This window comes from Pristiophorus japonicus, chromosome 15 (assembly GCF_044704955.1).
Source record: "Pristiophorus japonicus isolate sPriJap1 chromosome 15, sPriJap1.hap1, whole genome shotgun sequence".
Lineage (NCBI taxonomy): Eukaryota > Metazoa > Chordata > Chondrichthyes > Pristiophoridae > Pristiophorus > Pristiophorus japonicus.
Window position 1 is genome coordinate 83,370,355 of NC_091991.1, and position 19,185 is coordinate 83,389,539.

At 40.1% G+C, this 19,185-nt stretch overlaps 1 protein-coding gene across 4 annotated transcripts in view; it reads right to left on the bottom strand.

Annotated features, from left to right (window-relative positions):
- The window catches only part of caprin2 (caprin family member 2), a 119,592-nt gene that overhangs the window by 39,958 nt on the left and 60,449 nt on the right, over nt 1-19,185 (bottom strand). For 2 of the 4 annotated variants that reach the window (XM_070900664.1, XM_070900663.1), the window contains exons 18-19: nt 10,431-10,494; nt 5,048-5,946 (exon numbers count right to left, since the gene is read on the bottom strand). In XM_070900664.1, the coding sequence (XP_070756765.1) occupies nt 5,360-5,946; nt 10,431-10,494 (651 nt within the window). In that variant the 3' untranslated portion in view covers nt 5,048-5,359. Of the gene's footprint in view, nt 1-5,047; nt 5,947-10,430; nt 10,495-19,185 lie in introns of those variants that run through there. The other 2 variants (XM_070900666.1, XM_070900665.1) reach the window with 1 other exon arrangement.

A 19,185-nucleotide genomic window follows, 5' to 3' on the forward strand; every position in this document is an offset into this window, starting at 1 on the left:
GCAGGCTAGGAATGCAGGAATAGAAACAGCTGGGAGATGTTTGTTCAGGTTAAATTAATGTTGCAGACCAAGGAAGACTATTTATGTGAACTAACCTTAATACCACCCCAAAAAGGACAAATTGCATGTGCACCAAATTAGAGGTGGGTTGAAGACAACTTGCATCTTGGAACACAAAACAAGCCCACAATTCCAGGAAGTTCAGGCTACAGCAGTAGTGTAACTGCACAAAGACAAGACAGTGTCAACATGCTTGTTTATATACACAATTACTGTAGTCCATCTGTACCCTCACCAACACTGGCATTTGAGCAGCTAAAGTAAATTGGTCTACCCAAAATTCTCCAAGTTCACCCATTTATAACCCACAATTCGGTAGGTTCCATAATTACTCTGCCCAGCCACCTCAAGATAGGAATAAATCAACACTAGCACTAAACAAAAGAACAACCCAATTGACATACAAGTACTTTGTATCCACTATTGAAAAGCATCACTGTCTCAGACGGAGCATGGTTGAATTCTACTGGGCAATTACAAAGCATTGCAAAGCTGAATGAAATTTTCAAGTTTTGGATTTGCATGTTATTCTGCAGGTTGTGATTTTTCTTCCAACAGATCACCGAGGCATTGCAGCTGCAAGCCTACTTCACAGAACAGAGATCCTCCCTTCCAGAATTGGATCAGACAAGTCAAGTGGAACTTAAGATTCCAGATCAGCAACACTGCTGTTCACCCAATACCCACTCCCAGCATCTTTATCAAGCATCTTTCTTCACTGACAGCTTTCTTGCAAGAGAGGCCTTTTACTTATTGTGCATGGATAACTGGTTGATCAGGGCAACCTTAGCCCAGGGGAGGATGGAGAGAAGGGGCAGCCTTTTGAGCAACTCAGCATGATCCATCAGCAACTCCAGTTATGCTCTATAGGGAAGGGAAGTCTTCCTTCATTGGGACCCCTGGGTGCTGATCCTGAAGGGAGGGGGGGGGGGGGGGGGGGAAAGGAGGGAAGATAAGAAAAAAGACAACCCTATGCTCAATCTTGAACCTGAAAATCATTGTGGCATCCCATAACTATCGAGCTGGAAGTACACATTTATACAAAGACATTTCTCAGCTGTTGTGCCTAGCTGACCAGTAGAAAAGTACCTAGTCTGTAGCACATGTTCAAGATGAAAGCACTCAGAAGATACAAGAGCTAGAATGTATTGACATTCTAAGCATATATGTAAACTCCACCATTTTGAACCCTAGGCACAATACTGCCCACATTTATTTTTGTAAGGAAGAAAAGGAGAGAAGGAAGAACAAAAAAGGGTGGGAATAAGGAAGTGAGCAAAGACACCTCAAGCAGTCAGATACAAAAGCTGACTACTCTTGAAGTCTAATCTGTTGTCCTTACACATTTCACAATGCCGAGTTAGAAACCAGCTCAGAGGCAACTTTTTTCAAAACAAAATTAAACAGTTAAATCAAGTGCCCCCTGATCTGGGGGACACTCCAAACACCAAGGCCCTTTGTTTGTGTGGTTTTTTTTGGGGGGCACTAAAACTATACATTTTACAAGTGCCCCTTAAAAAGGGGAGGGGACACTAAACCCAGCAATAAAAAAATATTAAATTTGGTTGCCAGGGTGATGCACTCTAGTCCCTCCAGCGCCCACTTCTCGCAGAAGGCCGCGAGCATACCGGTGGACACCGTGTGCCAGCTCAGACAATCCAGACCCTATACTCAACAGGTGTGTACCAATCACAACCTCAAAGCTCACATTTGGCTCTCCATTTAAAAGCACCAACTTTCTGTGACAGTAATTAAAAGGTGTTTGAATAACTGGTCCAGCTCAATGTTTTCCCCTCACCTCATCATCCCAATGTCAATGTCAAGGCTACACCACACTTGCAGTAAAGGATCCATGGTTAAGGTATCAGGACAGATACTATGGGCAGAGTTTGCAAATGGCCTGGGACATGAACCACAATGATTCCTTGGTTAGCTCCAGCCACATTCTCAATTATTGACAGGTTTGCCATTATAAAATGTAGTTTGCTAATATCACAGGCATCATTTAAAGTTGTACTGAAGGCTTAGGGAGGGCTAAAAGTATCCTCACCCCTTCTAACATGTGGTGAGACAACCTGCAAGTGAACCTAAAATATTAGAGTAGCTTGGATGGAACATAGAAACATAGAAAATAGGTGCAGGAGCAGGCCATTCAGCCCTTCTAGCCTGCACCGCCATTCAATGAGTTCATGGCTGAACATGAAACTTCAGTACCCACTTCCTGCTTTCACGCCATATCCCTTGATCCCCCGAGTAGTAAGGACTTCATCTAACTCCCTTTTGAATATATTTAGTGAATTGGCCTCAACTACTCTGTGGTAGAGAATTCCACAGGTTCACCACTCTCGGTGAAGAAGTTTCTCCTTATCTCGGTCCTAAATGGCTTACCCCTTATCCTTAGACTGTGACCCCTGGTTCTGGACTTCCCCAACATTGGGAACATTCTTCCTGCATCCAACCTGTCCAAACCCGTCAGAATTTTAAACGTTTCTATGAGGTCCCCTCTCACTCTTCTGAACTCCAGTGAATACAAGCCCAGTTGATCCAGTCTTTGATAGGTCAGTCCCACCATCCCGGGAATCAGTCTGGTGAATCTTCGCTGCACTCCCTCAATAGCAAGAATGTCCCTCAAGTTAGGAGACCAAAACTGTACACAATACTCCAGGTGTGGCCTCACCAAGGCCCTGTACAACTGTAGCAACACCTCCCTGCCACTGTACTCAAATCCCCTTGCTATGAAGGCCAACATGCCATTTGCTTTCTTAACCGCCTGCTGTACCTGCATGCCAACCTTCAATGACTGATGTACCATGACACCCAGGTCTCGTTGCACCTTCCCTTTTCCTAATCTGTCACCATTCAGATAATAGTCTGGCTCAACCGTGGCTATCTAGGGAAATCAGGGATAGTATTAAAGTCAAGGAAATGGCATACAAATTGGCCAGAAATAGCAGCGAACCTGGGGACTGGGAGAAATTTAGAACTCAGCAGAGGAGGACAAAGGGTTTGATTAGGGCAGGGAAAATGGAGTACGAGAAGAAGCTTGCAGGGAACATTAAGGCGGATTGCAAAAGTTTCTATAGGTATGTAAAGAGAAAAAGGTTAGTAAAGACAAACGTAGGTCCCCTGCAGTCAGAATCAGGGGAAGTCATAACGGGGAACAAAGAAATGGCAGACCAATTGAACAAGTACTTTGGTTCAGTATTCACTAAGGAGGACACAAACAACCTTCCGGATATAAAAGTGGTCAGAGGGTCTATTAAGGAGGAGGAACTGAGGGAAATCTTTATTAGTCGGGAACAAAGCTCGTCTCCAAAAAAGTGACACGCCTCTTCATCCATCCAAGTAAACAATGTCTTAAAACGTGAACTAATGACTGCTCCCAATATAGGGATAGCAATCTTTACAAAAAGATAGGTCCTGATATTTTCCAACACCAGGCTAGAGTGCAATCATCCTACAGAGGAATGCCATGAACTAGCATTATTGAACAGAAACAAGCCAGTGCCCAAGGGTGTACTGCCCAAATAGAAAATTGGAAGATTTCCTGAGTGCCCCCAGAGAAGAATTCCAGGAATACCATTATCTGCACCACCTCACCACTTTTCCATGAGAATCCTGAAGAATCTCACATCCTTTCAGGGCAACCAGTCCAACCCAGCTAGTGCTTACTACAAAAGGAGGAGGCTATTGAAAAAAGGGAAGAGTGATAAAAAAAGCAAACACTTGCAAGAGAGCAATCACCTAAAATTTCAACAAGTTAACATGGCAGGTGCTTTCCTCAGCATGGTAAATGCCATTCCAAAGTTTATAAAATTGATCATCTCTTCCCCTCCCTCTCCCAAAATAAGCTTGAATTTATAAAATATTTTAAAAGTTGCCAACATGTAGAGAAGCAGTCAGTCTTAGTTGAAGCATGATTACTATAGCTGTAGGTCAAAAGCCACTCAAATCAACCTCATTCTTGTTCTTACTCCAAGGTGACCTGATCTGTTGTGCTTTGGAAGAGTTTGAATATATACTGGACAGAAGTATAGTTGTCTGAAAGCAAATCATACATCTTCAGCAAAAGTGGTGGGGTGGGAGAAGAGACAGGAGACGAGAGAGAGAGAAAGACACACACACACACACACACACGAGGAGGAGAGAAAGACACACGAGAGGAGAGAAAGACACTCCCCCACACACACACACAAACACAAGAGGAGAGAGAGGGAGAACAGCAAGAGGGGAGAACTATTCATTCCATTTTTGAAAGTTTCTCATCTACTAAAAGCCAGTTTTTTCACTACTAGATTCCAATACAAGGCAGGTTCACTATGCATGTTGAATCTAGTGTCTCAATCTTTTCCTAAAATGTGCGCACAAATTAATCTTGTAGAAACTGCACAGAATGCCCATTTGGTAAATGAAAAATTAAACATGCAAGAGTTTATTCAGCAATTATACAGAGAAATGCAAGCATTTTCCAGTGAGTTAAAACAGGAATATTTGGCCTCTGGTTCAGAGTTTGAAATTTTCTTTTTTTTTTTAAAAATAAAGTCATGGGGAAGGAGAAGAGGAAAAAAATGTGCACAATTAAAGTGTGAACCTAAGCTGCTTTAGGATCCTTCTGAGGAAATCTTGACCCAATGTGTCAAATTAAGATTCTGTTTGGTTAGCTATCATTCTTCTGACCTTCAACCCTTAATAATTGGTAATTAGAAAGTTCAAGAATGCTCCAAGGATGTTGAATTCTAGGTTGGTTCCAGGGAAAGGAGGGTAAAAATAGAGGCAAAAGAAAAAATGCCAGGAGACATTTCAAAGCTGAAAGATGCAAAGTGGGATAAATTCATCAAGCGCATATTACTCCAGACACCAATATAGTGACACCCAAATTGAAAGTTTGCAGAAAATCAGTGCTTCACTATGTGCAGAGGTATCAACTCCATAATCCTCCAAATGCAAAATTCAACAGTTATACGGTCCATTCAAAACACCAACCATCAACAGTGCAGAATATCTTTATTGAGGCACCATGAGGCATTGTAAATAGCAGGATATCTTGGGAAGGAAATCTATCCATTCAAACAGTCACATAAGTTGTCTTAGACCGACAAGTGCAACATTCTGTAACAAAATATATTCACAGCTCTACCAGCAAGGCATCACAGGTTAAAGTGCCCAGTCAGTGCAAACCCAAATCCCAGAAAACCACTGTGACAGTTTAACAAGTCATCTTGGGCAACTCACTTCACATAGTGACCCTTAAAGATACAGTGATCAGAGTGCAAAGCATTTTAGCTATTGGAGCACATTTTCAGTCCTGATACAAGAGATATCCAGAGAAGGTAGAATACTTCCAGCTGCTACCGTAGATGGCACCTCTATGCAATCGCAGCCAGACCTGATCTCCCTGGAAAAGCTGCAGAACAGCATGGTTGCTGGCAGTCTCGTGATCTGGAGCACCGTCATTGGCATAAGCAGAGCACAGGACCTCATCATTCTTCATCAGATTTACATAGAGAGGCACGTTCACAGCCAGCTTCAGCATGTGAAAGATGAAGACATAAGTGCCATTCACAGGGCAGGTAAACCTCCCCAACTGAAAGTCAAACGTTTCTCCAAGGTTACTGAGCAGAAGATCAAAGATAATGGGCTGGTCCAGGGATCCAGGGGCAAAGTTAGAGGTCCTTGCAGTGGAGAAGGCCACTCTCATCTGCTGAGGGAGAGGGTAGACATGCACTGGCAAGAGGGTGGCAGCTTGACTGGTCACTGGCATATCCACTGGAGTAAGGCTGCGAGAGTCTCCTTGTCCAGAATCCCCACTGTTGAAGTGCTCATTGTCTCGTTCTGGGCTGCTCATCTGAGATGAATCGCTCCACGCTGCCGTTGAGTAATTAGGACCTGTTGGGGGGTGAGAAATCTCCCACTCTGCTCATCAACAAGGCAATACCACATTCTCAGATCTAAAAAATGCAACCCCCAAAAAAACATTACCTTCACCACCCCCCCCCCACCTGCTCAAATCAAAACATTTCACTGCTGAAATCATTCTACTAGGCTTTAGAAGCTAGTTTTGCCATACCTTTCAGAAGCAAAGGAGAAAGACTCTCCATGGTACATTGTTTCTTGTACTTCTATTTGAACAATTTTTCAAAACCCCTTTTGTTTATATGCTTTGCTTCCTACTGCTCCTATTTGCTGGCTTTAGATTGGATAATTACCCATTAGAAAAGTCTAATATGGGACAACCATTTGCATCAAGGGGTTGAAAGGACATGTGAAAAACATGGGGTACTTGTGGGGTCAATCTGCAAAGTGAGGTTTTATGTAGAGCACTGTACAGGCAATAGAATGAAAGGTAGGAAAATTGACAGTTACTCAGCTGAATTTCTTTCAAATAAAAGCCATACCCCAGGAACCCAATCTATCATCAAACTTCCATCCGGGGCAGTTAGAATAAAAGTACCCTAGAACACCCTTCTCAATTTGGTACCAAGGACAAAAACCTACATGGTATTTCAAGCAGGGCAGTGAAGTACTTCTTTTGCTCGATAGTTTAGAAGTGTACATACTATTCAAGAACAATGCCTTGAACAGAAAACCAGTCAGTTTGTCCCTAGAACTTTATATTGGGACTCTGGGCAAGAAATAGTTCAGTGATGAATCCAGAAAAAAAACACTTCCAAAGGAATTAGCTACATGGATTGACAAAATGCTTCTACTTGTACAAAATGTTACCTGCAATAAAGCTTAAATGATTTGGTATATCCCCAGATAAATGTTGGAAGATGTACAATTAACTGAGACCAACATTAATGTCACAGGAAATCTCAGGTTCAGCTTGCCAATATCAGAATTCAAATCCTCCAGGAACTGGGGGAGGGGGGGGGGGGGGGCACAGCACTATGCAGGCACTCTACAACACAATACCAGTGTGATGCTGCTGCACTAATTACCCAATGTAAACAGCAGCCATATGACCTTAAACTAGGGAAGCCATGATCAAGCAGCTTGGGTGCATGAGTATCTGGAAGATAGCACCAGAGAGTTTAAGCAAGTCATGATACCAGTAAATAATCCATTTGACAAGATACTTCAATATCAAAAAAGTTGACTAGATCAAAGTGGTATTGCCAGTTTTCTCCAAGCCAGCCCTTTCAAAAGCTGGCAGTTGAGTCACTATGCTGGGTCTCCCCACCATTCATCCAAGTCAGATAATCCTCCAAGTGACCTTAGCTGATCAGTTGACCAAGTCAGAAGATGCATGCTCTTTTGATGAGACATTCATAAATTTACCACTTTTCCCAAATTCTATTGAAACACTGTTGAAAAGGAAACATTTGACAGGGCAAAAAAAAGTCTTAACCATGTAGGGTTTATTGCACTCTTGTCCAAGTCAAGAATACACATCCACCAGCCTCATTCTGCAATATAGCAGGTTCCAACTCATGACCCAACTGAAAGAAAAAAGCCTGAACTTCAATCTAGCAGATAACATCCAGTCTTGATTGAAGCCCAAAAACCAAGGGTTTAGAACAAGTGCAATGTAACTGCACCATCATGTTGGTTTAGGATTAAGATGGAGAATTGAAGACTGGGTTACTCAGAAGACTGGGTTTCTCATGGATACAGATCATGGTCAGTTTCTTGGGGCATACATCACCTTGTACATTCAAAATATTATTCTTGTGCTGCAGAGGGGCTTCAAACTCCTTACATCCAGTCTTGCTTCAGGAAGCGTTCCCTATCCTGCACAGGAAATTCACATCCAAGTGATGGAGGAAAGCATCCAACTACAATCCAGTTAATATGCTGGCATTCTGGGTCCAATCACAAAAAGGGCAAGCACAGTAAGCAAATGTGCTGTGGGACCAAAAGTTCAACATGTGGATGTAGAAACAGACAGCTGTGACAATCAGGCCTAGCTGAAACCATGCATATTAAATCCACTTGCTATTTAGAAAGGACTATTGGGGAAGCTATCTTCTTGTCTGGCACCTGTAAGGTGGCTAGGATTACTCAGCTAATTCCCAACTATTTCAGTATCTGCTTTGTGGGGAATCACCCCTACATGCAAGATGTGCAATCTTTATTACTCAAAAAATACAAGCAATTAGGGAAAAAAGGTCTTGGTAGCAAGTTCAAATTATATGAAATTCCACATTCTACTAGTCAACAGCAGCTTGACAGCATCCCAAATGCACCACATGGATGATCTGTTAAATAAATCATCCAACTTCAGGTCGGTGACATTTAGAACCCCAAGGCTTAGAATTAGTCAAAATCCTTCTGTCGTTTAAGGATAACCAAAAGATATTTGCAACAATCCAATAGATTACAGCATTGTTGCCCAAGGAGGTTCCCCCCCACCTCTATCACAGCACTCAGATGCATGCTGATTTAGACATTCCCAGCATCCTGTGTTTTGAAAGTTAACCTTCTTCCAATATTAGCCACTCACCTGGAAATAGACCAGATGGACATCTACACTGGTAGCCAGGTCAAGTATTTAAAAGTCATTAGGACATACTTCAAATTGAAGGCATATTAGCTCTAGGGAAATTTGATCCCTTTATCCTTAAACATTGATGCCAGTAGAATGGCCATATTCTGGGCTAGCTAGGCTTGGCATTGCTGCAGCTTTGACTGACATTTAAACAACTGATTCAAGCTGCATAGACAGGAGCAAAAAGCCAAGTCAACAACTGGTAAACTAGACACTGATCAGATCAATAAGTAAATTCTCAGTGGCTAAATATGAAAATGGGACAATTTCTAAGAACCCCCAAGTTTAAATGCAGCCAGAGCACAATAGGAGCAAGAGCAAGTCATTCGGCCCCTCGAGTCTGCTCTACCATTCAGTAAGATCATGGCTGATCCTCTACCTCAACTCCACTATCCCCATAATATCCAAAAACCTATCAATCTCTGGCTTGAGAACAGTGCCACCATCATTCCAACACTTCATTTGTTGCTCAAATATAGTTTCAACATGGGGGAAGAAAGTCCTATAGTGCTAGGAATATAATACATGTTCCCAGAGCAGGAATCACATTCTAGAAGTTGAGATAGAAGCAAACAAAAGCACAAGCAGTTACTGCTGTAAAGCAACAGTGCTACTTAATGCACAGCTTTAAAGTAGCAGGGTGATTGAACATGCCAGTATTTAGAATAATGCTTGTGGGAAGAAAAAAGCAGCTGCTCAAGATCAAGCTTCAAAGAAAGAAGCCTTGCCATCAACCCCAAGCACTACTGAAGAGGGATCTCAACTGATTGCATAAACTCAGGCAACTGAAGTTTCTTCCTAGAATTAAGTCAGAAAATAGTGGAAATACAACTCACTATGACAAGCCATTCCGGCAGGTCTTTCAACTGACCCAGTGTGTACAGACTTGCTGCAAGTGGAAAGATTGGTATGCCCAAGGGGAGGAGGCAGAGACAACACCCAAGACAAAATTTCTGTGCAAGCATTCCAAGCAACTTTCTATAAAGCAGAAATACCCAGTGCTTGATGCAGCAAATGAAAGACAATAATGGTCATGTAGTGCAATGTCAACAGACCAACTTGTCTGGAAATTTATAACTATTTTGCATCAAATGCACAATTTAAAAAAGATACCAAATGAAGCAAATATTGGCATGTGCACATTGAGATCATTGCACTACTCAATCCACCATTTGTTTTCCTGCCTCAAGAACCAAACTTCACTGAATTGGTAGGAATACACTGGATTGACACCATTTTATACTTACAGCTATGATTTATAGAAAGTTGCACTATTTCAACCTTTTATCAGGAAGCTTAAATATCTGTTCAAGTTGGAGCCTATGAACTATCACATTCCTGTTGATTAACCAGGAAAAATCTTGGATATTAAAATGCAGCTACGTCTCCACCTCCACATGTCAAAATATATAGACTGGACTATAGAGAAGTACAAATAGGATCCTAAGCCAGACGGACTGCATCTAGATTGAAAATAAAATGCAAAGGGTAGATAGATTTTGACTGAATTGCTCATTTTGCCTAAAAGGCACTTGCCCCTTGTCTGACCCAACAATGCAGCTCATGTATAGGGATGGTGGCCATGGGTAGCCTACAGAATGATTTGGTCCCAGCTACCCACCTGGTTGCGGTTAGATGCTGCCACATCTGGCCAACAAAAGCCGGGGTGGGGGGGGGGGGGGGGAAGGAAAAGGAGAGAGAGAAAAAAAGAGAATCAAAAAAAAAGCTTAATTTTGTCTGTTGTCAGAAGGGATTTAGCACACTGGTTGCCAGGTTTATATAGACATTTAGTATTAATCCATTACATTAAGCTATTTAAGAATGTGGTTACTGAACCTTTGGTGGTCCCAAGTACAGATGTCATCTACTTAATAATTACCTCTCATAGTCACACGAGGCCCAACTCCTGCACCACGTTTGTAGCTTGGCTGGTAACCAGACTCCTGCAAAGGGCAGACATTATCCCAGTTAAACACATCACATAAGGATCAAGGCATCCAAGTACCTCAAATTGAGCCAGATTAGAAGGTTGCACTTTGAAGAACCCACTAACTTTTTGTCCAGATATATTCTGTTAATCACCTTGCTCTGCACCACACCCTACATTCATCCAGCACAAAGCCATCTGATGAACCTTTATAAAACATGGGTTTGGCCTCAACTGGAGTATTGTGTTCAATTCTGGGCACCACACTTTAGGAAGGATGTGAAGACCTGAGAGAAAAGATTTACAAGAATGGTTTTGGGGGTGAGGAACTTCAGTTATGTGATTGACTGAAAAGCTGGGGTTGTTAGGTGTTCAAAATCATGAGGGGCCTAGTAGGTAGAGAAACAGTTCCCATTGGTGGGCAGGTTGAGAACAGAGGACACAGATTTAAAGGTGATTGGCAGACAAACCAAAAGGTGATAAAACTTTTTTTTTTATAAACGCAGTAGGTGGTTAGGATCTGGAATGCACTGCTTGAAAGAGCAGTGGAGGCAGATTCAATTGTGGCTTTCAAAAGCAAATTGGATAAGTACTTGAAGGGAAATAAATTGCAGGGCTATGGGAAAAGGGCAGGGGAGTGGGACTAGCTGAAGAGTTCTTAGAGAGCTGGCATGGGCTCAATAGGTCAAATGGCCTCCTATGCTGTAACCATTCTATGATTAAACTCTCTGCACAACTTCAACTTGTATTATGTAGCACCTTTAACATAGTAAAGTACCCCATGGCACTTTATAGGAGTAATATCAAAATTTGATAGTCACAAGGATATATTAGGACAGGCGACCAAAAACAAAGGTAGGTTGAGTGACTTAAAGGAAGAGGCTTAGGGAGACAATTCCAGAGCTTAGGGCCTAGGCAGTTGAAGGCAGCCACCATTGGTGCAGAGATGGAAATCACAGATGCACAAGGGGCTAGAATTAGAGTGCAGAGATCTTGGTTGTAGGAGGTTAGAGATAGGGAGGCTGCAAGGCCATGGAGGGATTTCAAAACAATTATGAGAATTTTTTTTTTAATTTATTGTTTTTTAAAAAAGTGAGGTGATTTCACCAGACCAGGAGCCAATGTAGGTCAGAGTAGAAGGGTAAATAGGACTAGGTTCAAGTTAGGATATGGGCTGCAGTGTTTCATTTGGCTCTGCAATCCACAGATGTGTCCAAGTAAGTTAACCACACCTTGCTTGTGGTTAGAACTAGAGAAGTCAGAATAACTTTCAGACCACCTTGAAACCACAGCAGGCCAGCAGTGGATATGTGTTAAGGTTGATATATACACTGCATCAAAACAGCTGAAGTAGACTTACTGCTCAGATCAAAATACTTAGGATATCTTGTTCACTGAAAGTTCACAACTCCATTTTTAATTTTACCTCCTGCATATGTAATGAAACCAGTTTATAGAAAGGGAGTTATAATGCTGGGTATAAAACTGAAACTTGAAGCCTTCAGTATGGTTTTTCAGGCTTTACCGAAACCAATCACATACATTAATTAGCATGAAACACTGGATTATCTTTGCCTGTTATGTAGAGGCTCAACCTTGAATAAATGAGTCACAAGAGTCTCCAAGCTTATACAGAAATTCCCACCTCAGTTTTATTTGAGAAGCAAAGATCATAGAAACCACCCCCCGCCCCCCCAAAAAATGTACAAAGTTCCAAGCACTCCAGATTCCCAACATTTTCTTCGAGATAGGTGGAAAATTAAGTTTAAAAAAAGTAGAAGGAACCAATACAGAGGAGATTAGAGCCATGGAAAGGATAAGATAACATTTTGGGATACAGTATGAGGAATGTGAATAATTTGAGACATTTGGCAATTAAACAGGTGACTTTGAACCCATGGTTCCCAAAGCTCTCTGGCACTGCGTTTTCCTCAAGTCATGTCTGGGTCTGATGTAATAACTTATTTATCTAGGGCTTTAATGTAGTAAAACATCCCAAGGCACTTCACAAGTGTTAGACAAACAGATAAATTTGACACCAAGCCACAGAAGAAATTAAGGCAGATGATAAAAAGCTTGTTTAAAGAAGTAGGTTTTAACAAGTGTCTTAGAGGGGTAGAGGGGCAGAGGGCCCAGGCAGCTGAAAGCACATCCAATGGGTGAGCAGTTATAGTGAGGGATGTTCAAGAGGCCAGAATTTAAGGAGCACAGACATCTTGTGGGGTGGAGAGGTTGGAGGAGATTAGAGATAGGGAGGGGCAAGTCCATGGAGTGATTTGTAAATAAGGATGAGAATTTTGAATTCGAGGCATTGTTTAACTGGAAGCCAATGTAGGTCAGAAAGCACAGGGGTGATCTTGACTTGGTGCAGATTAGAACACAAGCTGCTGAGTTTTAGATGACTTCAAGTTTACATAGTGTGGAATGTGGAAGGCTGGCCAGGATCAAATTGGAGTAGACAAGTCTAGAGGCAACAAAGGCATGAATGAGGGTTTCAGAAGAGCAGAGGCAGGCAATGTTACGGGGAGGTGGGAAAAGGCTGTTTTAGTTATGCTGCAAATGTGGCTGGAAATTATTTCAGGGTCAAATATGACACCTAGGTTGCACAGTCTTGTTCACCCTCAGATTGATGCTAGGGAGAGGGATAGAGTCAGTGGTTAGGGAATTGAGATTGTAGACCAATTGATTACTATGGTTGGTCAACAATTCCATTATTGTTATATCATGTGACTACCAGGATGGTAGAAGGCAAACTAGATGAATCGTTTCTCTTCCTAGCAATTCCTATGTTCTTCATTGAAAAGGAATGACAACAGGATGCAATGCAATTGATATGACCCAATTTTAAGCTTCAAATAAGATTGAGGGGAGGAGAAATGGTTTATAAAATTATAAGGACACTACAATGGAAGTGTTACTTTGTTTGGATCAAACTCAGTTACTACCAAAACAAAATTGGAAGTTATCCCAAGAATTAGAAACAAGGGAGGTAGAGCTTAAGAGTCGTTACACCATGTCTTAATTATCACTTGTCAACAGCATTCCAAACAGGAATTAGTCAAGTATTTGAAGGATGTCAAAAAATAGAAAGGGTGAAGGAAAAAGATGAATTGATGGCTCCAATTGAGCACCATCACAAGCTAGACTGGCTCAATAATTTTTACAATTTTATCTAAAACTACATAAAATAGCTATCAATCCTACACAAAACTAATTTGCCACAGGATTTAAAAGTATTGGTTCCTCTCATGAACCTGCCTCTTCAAAAGTGTTAAGTGAGAAACTAGAACTCAACACCAAAAGAAATGGGAGGAGCAGGCCATTCAGCCCCTCAAGTATGCTCTGCCATTCCACAAAATCATGGCTGATCTACTTCAACTCCACTTTCCTGTACTATCCCCATATCCCTTGATTCCTTAATATCAAAAAAATGTAACGATTTCCATCTTGAATATACTCAATGACCGAGCTCCCACAGCCCCCTGGGATAGAGAATTCCAAAGATTCATAATCCTCAGTGAAGAGATTTCTCATCAGTCCTAAATGGCTGACCCCTTATTCAGAGATTGTGACCCCCTGGTTCTAGACTCCCCAGCCAGGGGAACATCCTCCCTGCAACTACCTGGTCAAGCCCTGTAAGAATTGTGTGTTTCAATGAGATCACTTCATTCTTCTGAACTAGTATAAACACAGAAACATAGAAAATAGGTGCAGGAGTAGGCCATTCGGCCCTTCTAGCCTGCACCACCATTCAATGAGTTCATGGCTGAACATGCAACTTCAGTACCCCATTCCTGCTTTCTTGCCATACCCTTGATCGCCCTAGTAGCAAGGACTTCATGTAACTCCTTTGAATATATATAGGCCTAGTCTGCTCAATTTCTCCTCATAGGACAATACCCCATCCCAGGAATCAGTCTGATGAACCTTCATTGCACTCCCTCTATAGTAAGTATATCTTTCCTTGGGTAAGACGACCAAAACTATACACAATAGTCCAGGTGCAGTCTCCAGGGCCCTATATAATTGCAGTAAGACATCTTTAATCACTCAAATCCTCTTGTAATAAAGGCCTACATACCATTTGCTTTCTTAATTGCTTGCTGTACCTGCAGGTTAACTGATTCATGTACAAGGATACCCAGGTCCTTCTGAGCACCAACATTTCCCAATCTCTGTTTAAAAACTAGTTTTTCTATTTTTCCTACCAAAGTGGATAACTTCACATTTCTCCACATTATACGCCATTTGCCATGTTCTTGCTGACACAGCCTGTACATCCTCTTTGCATCCTCCTCAACTTAGCATCCCACCTAGCTTTGCATAAAATCAGCAAATTTGGATATATTACATTTGGTCCCCTCATCCAAATCATGGATATAGATTGTGAATAGCTGGGGCCCAAGCACTGATCCTTGCTGTTATATCTATATAGTGTACATATGACTCCACAAGGCAATTTGTACTTGAACTGTAGTGACCCCAGTCCTTTATTCAAAGAGTGCCATGCAAGCATGGTGTGCAGCTTTTTATACAGCACCCTGCCACCAGGGCAGGAAACCCCCAGTCTCCACTAGTTGCACCCTCTACTGGTGCCAGCATGCAAGTGTAAACCTTATTGATAGTACATCAGGTAAACAAGTCGTCTTCTTCTACAATCTGACTAGAGTACATCCATAATCAGCATATACAACACTTGCGGTATTCCACTAGTTACAACCTGCCAACCCGATAATGATCCATTTATTCCTGCTGTTTTGTAGGTTAACCAATCCCTACTAGTATATTACACCCAATCCCAATTGCCCCAATTTTGTTTAATAACCTTGTGTGGCACCTTATTGAATGGCTTCTGAAAATCCAAATACACCATATCCAATGGTTCCCCTTATCTATTCTGCTAGTTACAACTTCAAAACACAGATGTGTCAAACATAATTTCCCTTTCATAAAATCAGTGTCGACTCTGACTGATCCTATTATCCAAGTGCCTTGTGACTACATCTTTAATAGATTCTAGCATTTTCCCTACTACTGAGGTCATGTTAACTGGTCTGTAGTTCAGTTTTCACTACCTCCTTTCTTAAAATAGCAGGGTTACATTTTCTACCTTCTAATCCATGGGTACCGTTCTAGAATCTATGGAATTTTGGAAGACAACCCAATGCATTTACTATTTCTGCAACCCCTCTTTCAAAACTCAGTGCCAGGAGATTTATCCCCCCAGTCCCATTAATTTCTCCAGTACTATTTTTTTTACACCAATACTAATTTCTCAGTTCCTCATTCTTACTAGACCATTAGTTCTCCACTATTTCCGGAAGACTTTTTTTCTTCCGAAGACCGACAAATTGTGTGTTTAATTTCTTTGCCATTTCGTTATTCCCCCATTATAATTTCTCCTGTCTCAGCCTGCAAGGGACCCACATTTACTTTTGCTATATTTTCCTTTTTACATATAAAAACACTAAAAGTTTCTATATCTCAAGTTTACTAATTCTATTTTGCCTTCATCAATTTCTTGGTCCTCCTTTGCTGAATTCTAAAAACCTCCCAATTCTCAGATTTACTGCTTTTTCCTGACATAAGCTTCTTCATTTGATCCAATACTATCTAACTTCTCAGCCAGTTGGACCACATTTGCAGTGGGTTTTGTGCCTTAAAGCATGCATGTTTGTTGTAAATATATTAATTCTTTAAATGCTAGCCATTGCTTGTCTGCTGTCATACCTTTAAAATGTAGTTTCCCAATCTACCTTAGCCAACTTGCCCCTCATACCTATGTAGTTTGCTTGGTTGAGATTTAAAACCCTAGTTTCAGATTTAACTAAAATCACTTTCAAACTAATAAAATTCTATATGGTCACTTTTCCCTGAAGGCCCCTTTACTACAAGGTTATTTATTAACACTTCCTCATTGCACAATACTAACTCATTGAATGTATTCAAGTCAGATAGATTTTTAACCAATAAGGGAATTAAGGGTTACGGGAGCGGGCGGGTAAGTGGAGCTGAGTCCACGGCCAGATCAGCCATGATGTTGAATGGCAGAGCAGGCTCGAGGGGCTAGATGGCCTACTCTTGTTCCTAATTCTTATGTTCTTATCTAAAACAGCTCATTTCCTACACATTAATCTAGAAAAGTATCATAGAGAGATTTGTAGATAGAGAGATTTGTAGATAGAGAGATTTGTAGATAGAGAGATTTGTAGATAGAGAGATTTGTAGATAGAGAGATTTGTAGATAGAGAGATTTGTAGATAGAGAGATTTGTAGATAGAGAGATTTGTAGATAGAGAGATTTGTAGATAGAGAGATTTGTAGATAGAGAGATTTGTAGATAGAGAGATTTGTAGATAGAGAGATTTGTAGATAGAGAGATTTGTAGATAGAGAGATTTGTAGATAGAGAGATTTGTAGATAGAGAGATTTGTAGATAGAGAGATTTGTAGATAGAGAGATTTGTAGATAGAGAGATTTGTAGATAGAGAGATTTGTAGATAGAGAGATTTGTAGATAGAGAGATTTGTAGATAGAGAGATTTGTAGATAGAGAGATTTGTAGATAGAGAGATTTGTAGATAGAGAGATTTGTAGATAGAGAGATTTGTAGATAGAGAGATTTGTAGATAGAGAGATTTGTAGATAGAGAGATTTGTAGATAGAGAGATTTGTAGATAGAGAGATTTGTAGATAGAGAGATTTGTAGATAGAGAGATTTGTAGATAGAGAGATTTGTAGATAGAGAGATTTGTAGATAGAGAGATTTGTAGATAGAGAGATTTGTAGATAGAGAGATTTGTAGATAGAGAGATTTGTAGATAGAGAGATTTGTAGATAGAGAGATTTGTAGATAGAGAGATTTGTAGATAGAGAGATTTGTAGATAGAGAGATTTGTAGATAGAGAGATTTGTAGATAGAGAGATTTGTAGATAGAGAGATTTGTAGATAGAGAGATTTGTAGATAGAGAGATTTGTAGATAGAGAGATTTGTAGATAGAGAGATTTGTAGATAGAGAGATTTGTAGATAGAGAGATTTGTAGATAGAGAGATTTGTAGATAGAGAGATTTGTAGATAGAGAGATTTGTAGATAGAGAGATTTGTAGATAGAGAGATTTGTAGATAGAGAGATTTGTAGATAGAGAGATTTGTAGATAGAGAGATTTGTAGATAGAGAGATTTGTAGATAGAGAGATTTGTAGATAGAGAGATTTGTAGATAGAGAGATTTGTAGATAGAGAGATTTGTAGATAGAGAGATTTGTAGATAGAGAGATTTGTAGATAGAGAGATTTGTAGATAGAGAGATTTGTAGATAGAGAGATTTGTAGATAGAGAGATTTGTAGATAGAGAGATTTGTAGATAGAGAGATTTGTAGATAGAGAGATTTGTAGATAGAGAGATTTGTAGATAGAGAGATTTGTAGATAGAGAGATTTGTAGATAGAGAGATTTGTAGATAGAGAGATTTGTAGATAGAGAGATTTGTAGATAGAGAGATTTGTAGATAGAGAGATTTGTAGATAGAGAGATTTGTAGATAGAGAGATTTGTAGATAGAGAGATTTGTAGATAGAGAGATTTGTAGATAGAGAGATTTGTAGATAGAGAGATTTGTAGATAGAGAGATTTGTAGATAGAGAGATTTGTAGATAGAGAGATTTGTAGATAGAGAGATTTGTAGATAGAGAGATTTGTAGATAGAGAGATTTGTAGATAGAGAGATTTGTAGATAGAGAGATTTGTAGATAGAGAGATTTGTAGATAGAGAGATTTGTAGATAGAGAGATTTGTAGATAGAGAGATTTGTAGATAGAGAGATTTGTAGATAGAGAGATTTGTAGATAGAGAGATTTGTAGATAGAGAGATTTGTAGATAGAGAGATTTGTAGATAGAGAGATTTGTAGATAGAGAGATTTGTAGATAGAGAGATTTGTAGATAGAGAGATTTGTAGATAGAGAGATTTGTAGATAGAGAGATTTGTAGATAGAGAGATTTGTAGATAGAGAGATTTGTAGATAGAGAGATTTGTAGATAGAGAGATAGAGAGATTTGTAGATAGAGAGATAGTAGATAGATTTGTAGATAGAGATGATATGTAGATAGTGAGATAGAGAGATATGTAGATAGAGAGATAGAGAGATATGTAGATAGAGAGATAGAGAGATATGTAGATGATAGAGAGATTTGTAGATAGAGAGATATGTAGATAGAGAGATATGTAGATAGAGAGATATGTAGATAGAGAGATATGTAGATAGAGAGATATGTAGATAGAGAGATATGTAGATAGAGAGATATGTAGATAGAGAGATATGTAGATAGAGAGATATGTAGATAGAGAGATATGTAGATAGAGAGATATGTAGATAGAGAGATATGTAGATAGAGAGATATGTAGATAGAGAGATATGTAGATAGAGAGATATGTAGATAGAGAGATATGTAGATAGAGAGATATGTAGATAGAGAGATATGTAGATAGAGAGATATGTAGATAGAGAGATATGTAGATAGAGAGATATGTAGATAGAGAGATATGTAGATAGAGAGATATGTAGATAGAGAGATATGTAGATAGAGAGATATGTAGATAGAGAGATATGTAGATAGAGAGATATGTAGATAGAGAGATATGTAGATAGAGAGATATGTAGATAGAGAGATATGTAGATAGAGAGATATGTAGATAGAGAGATATGTAG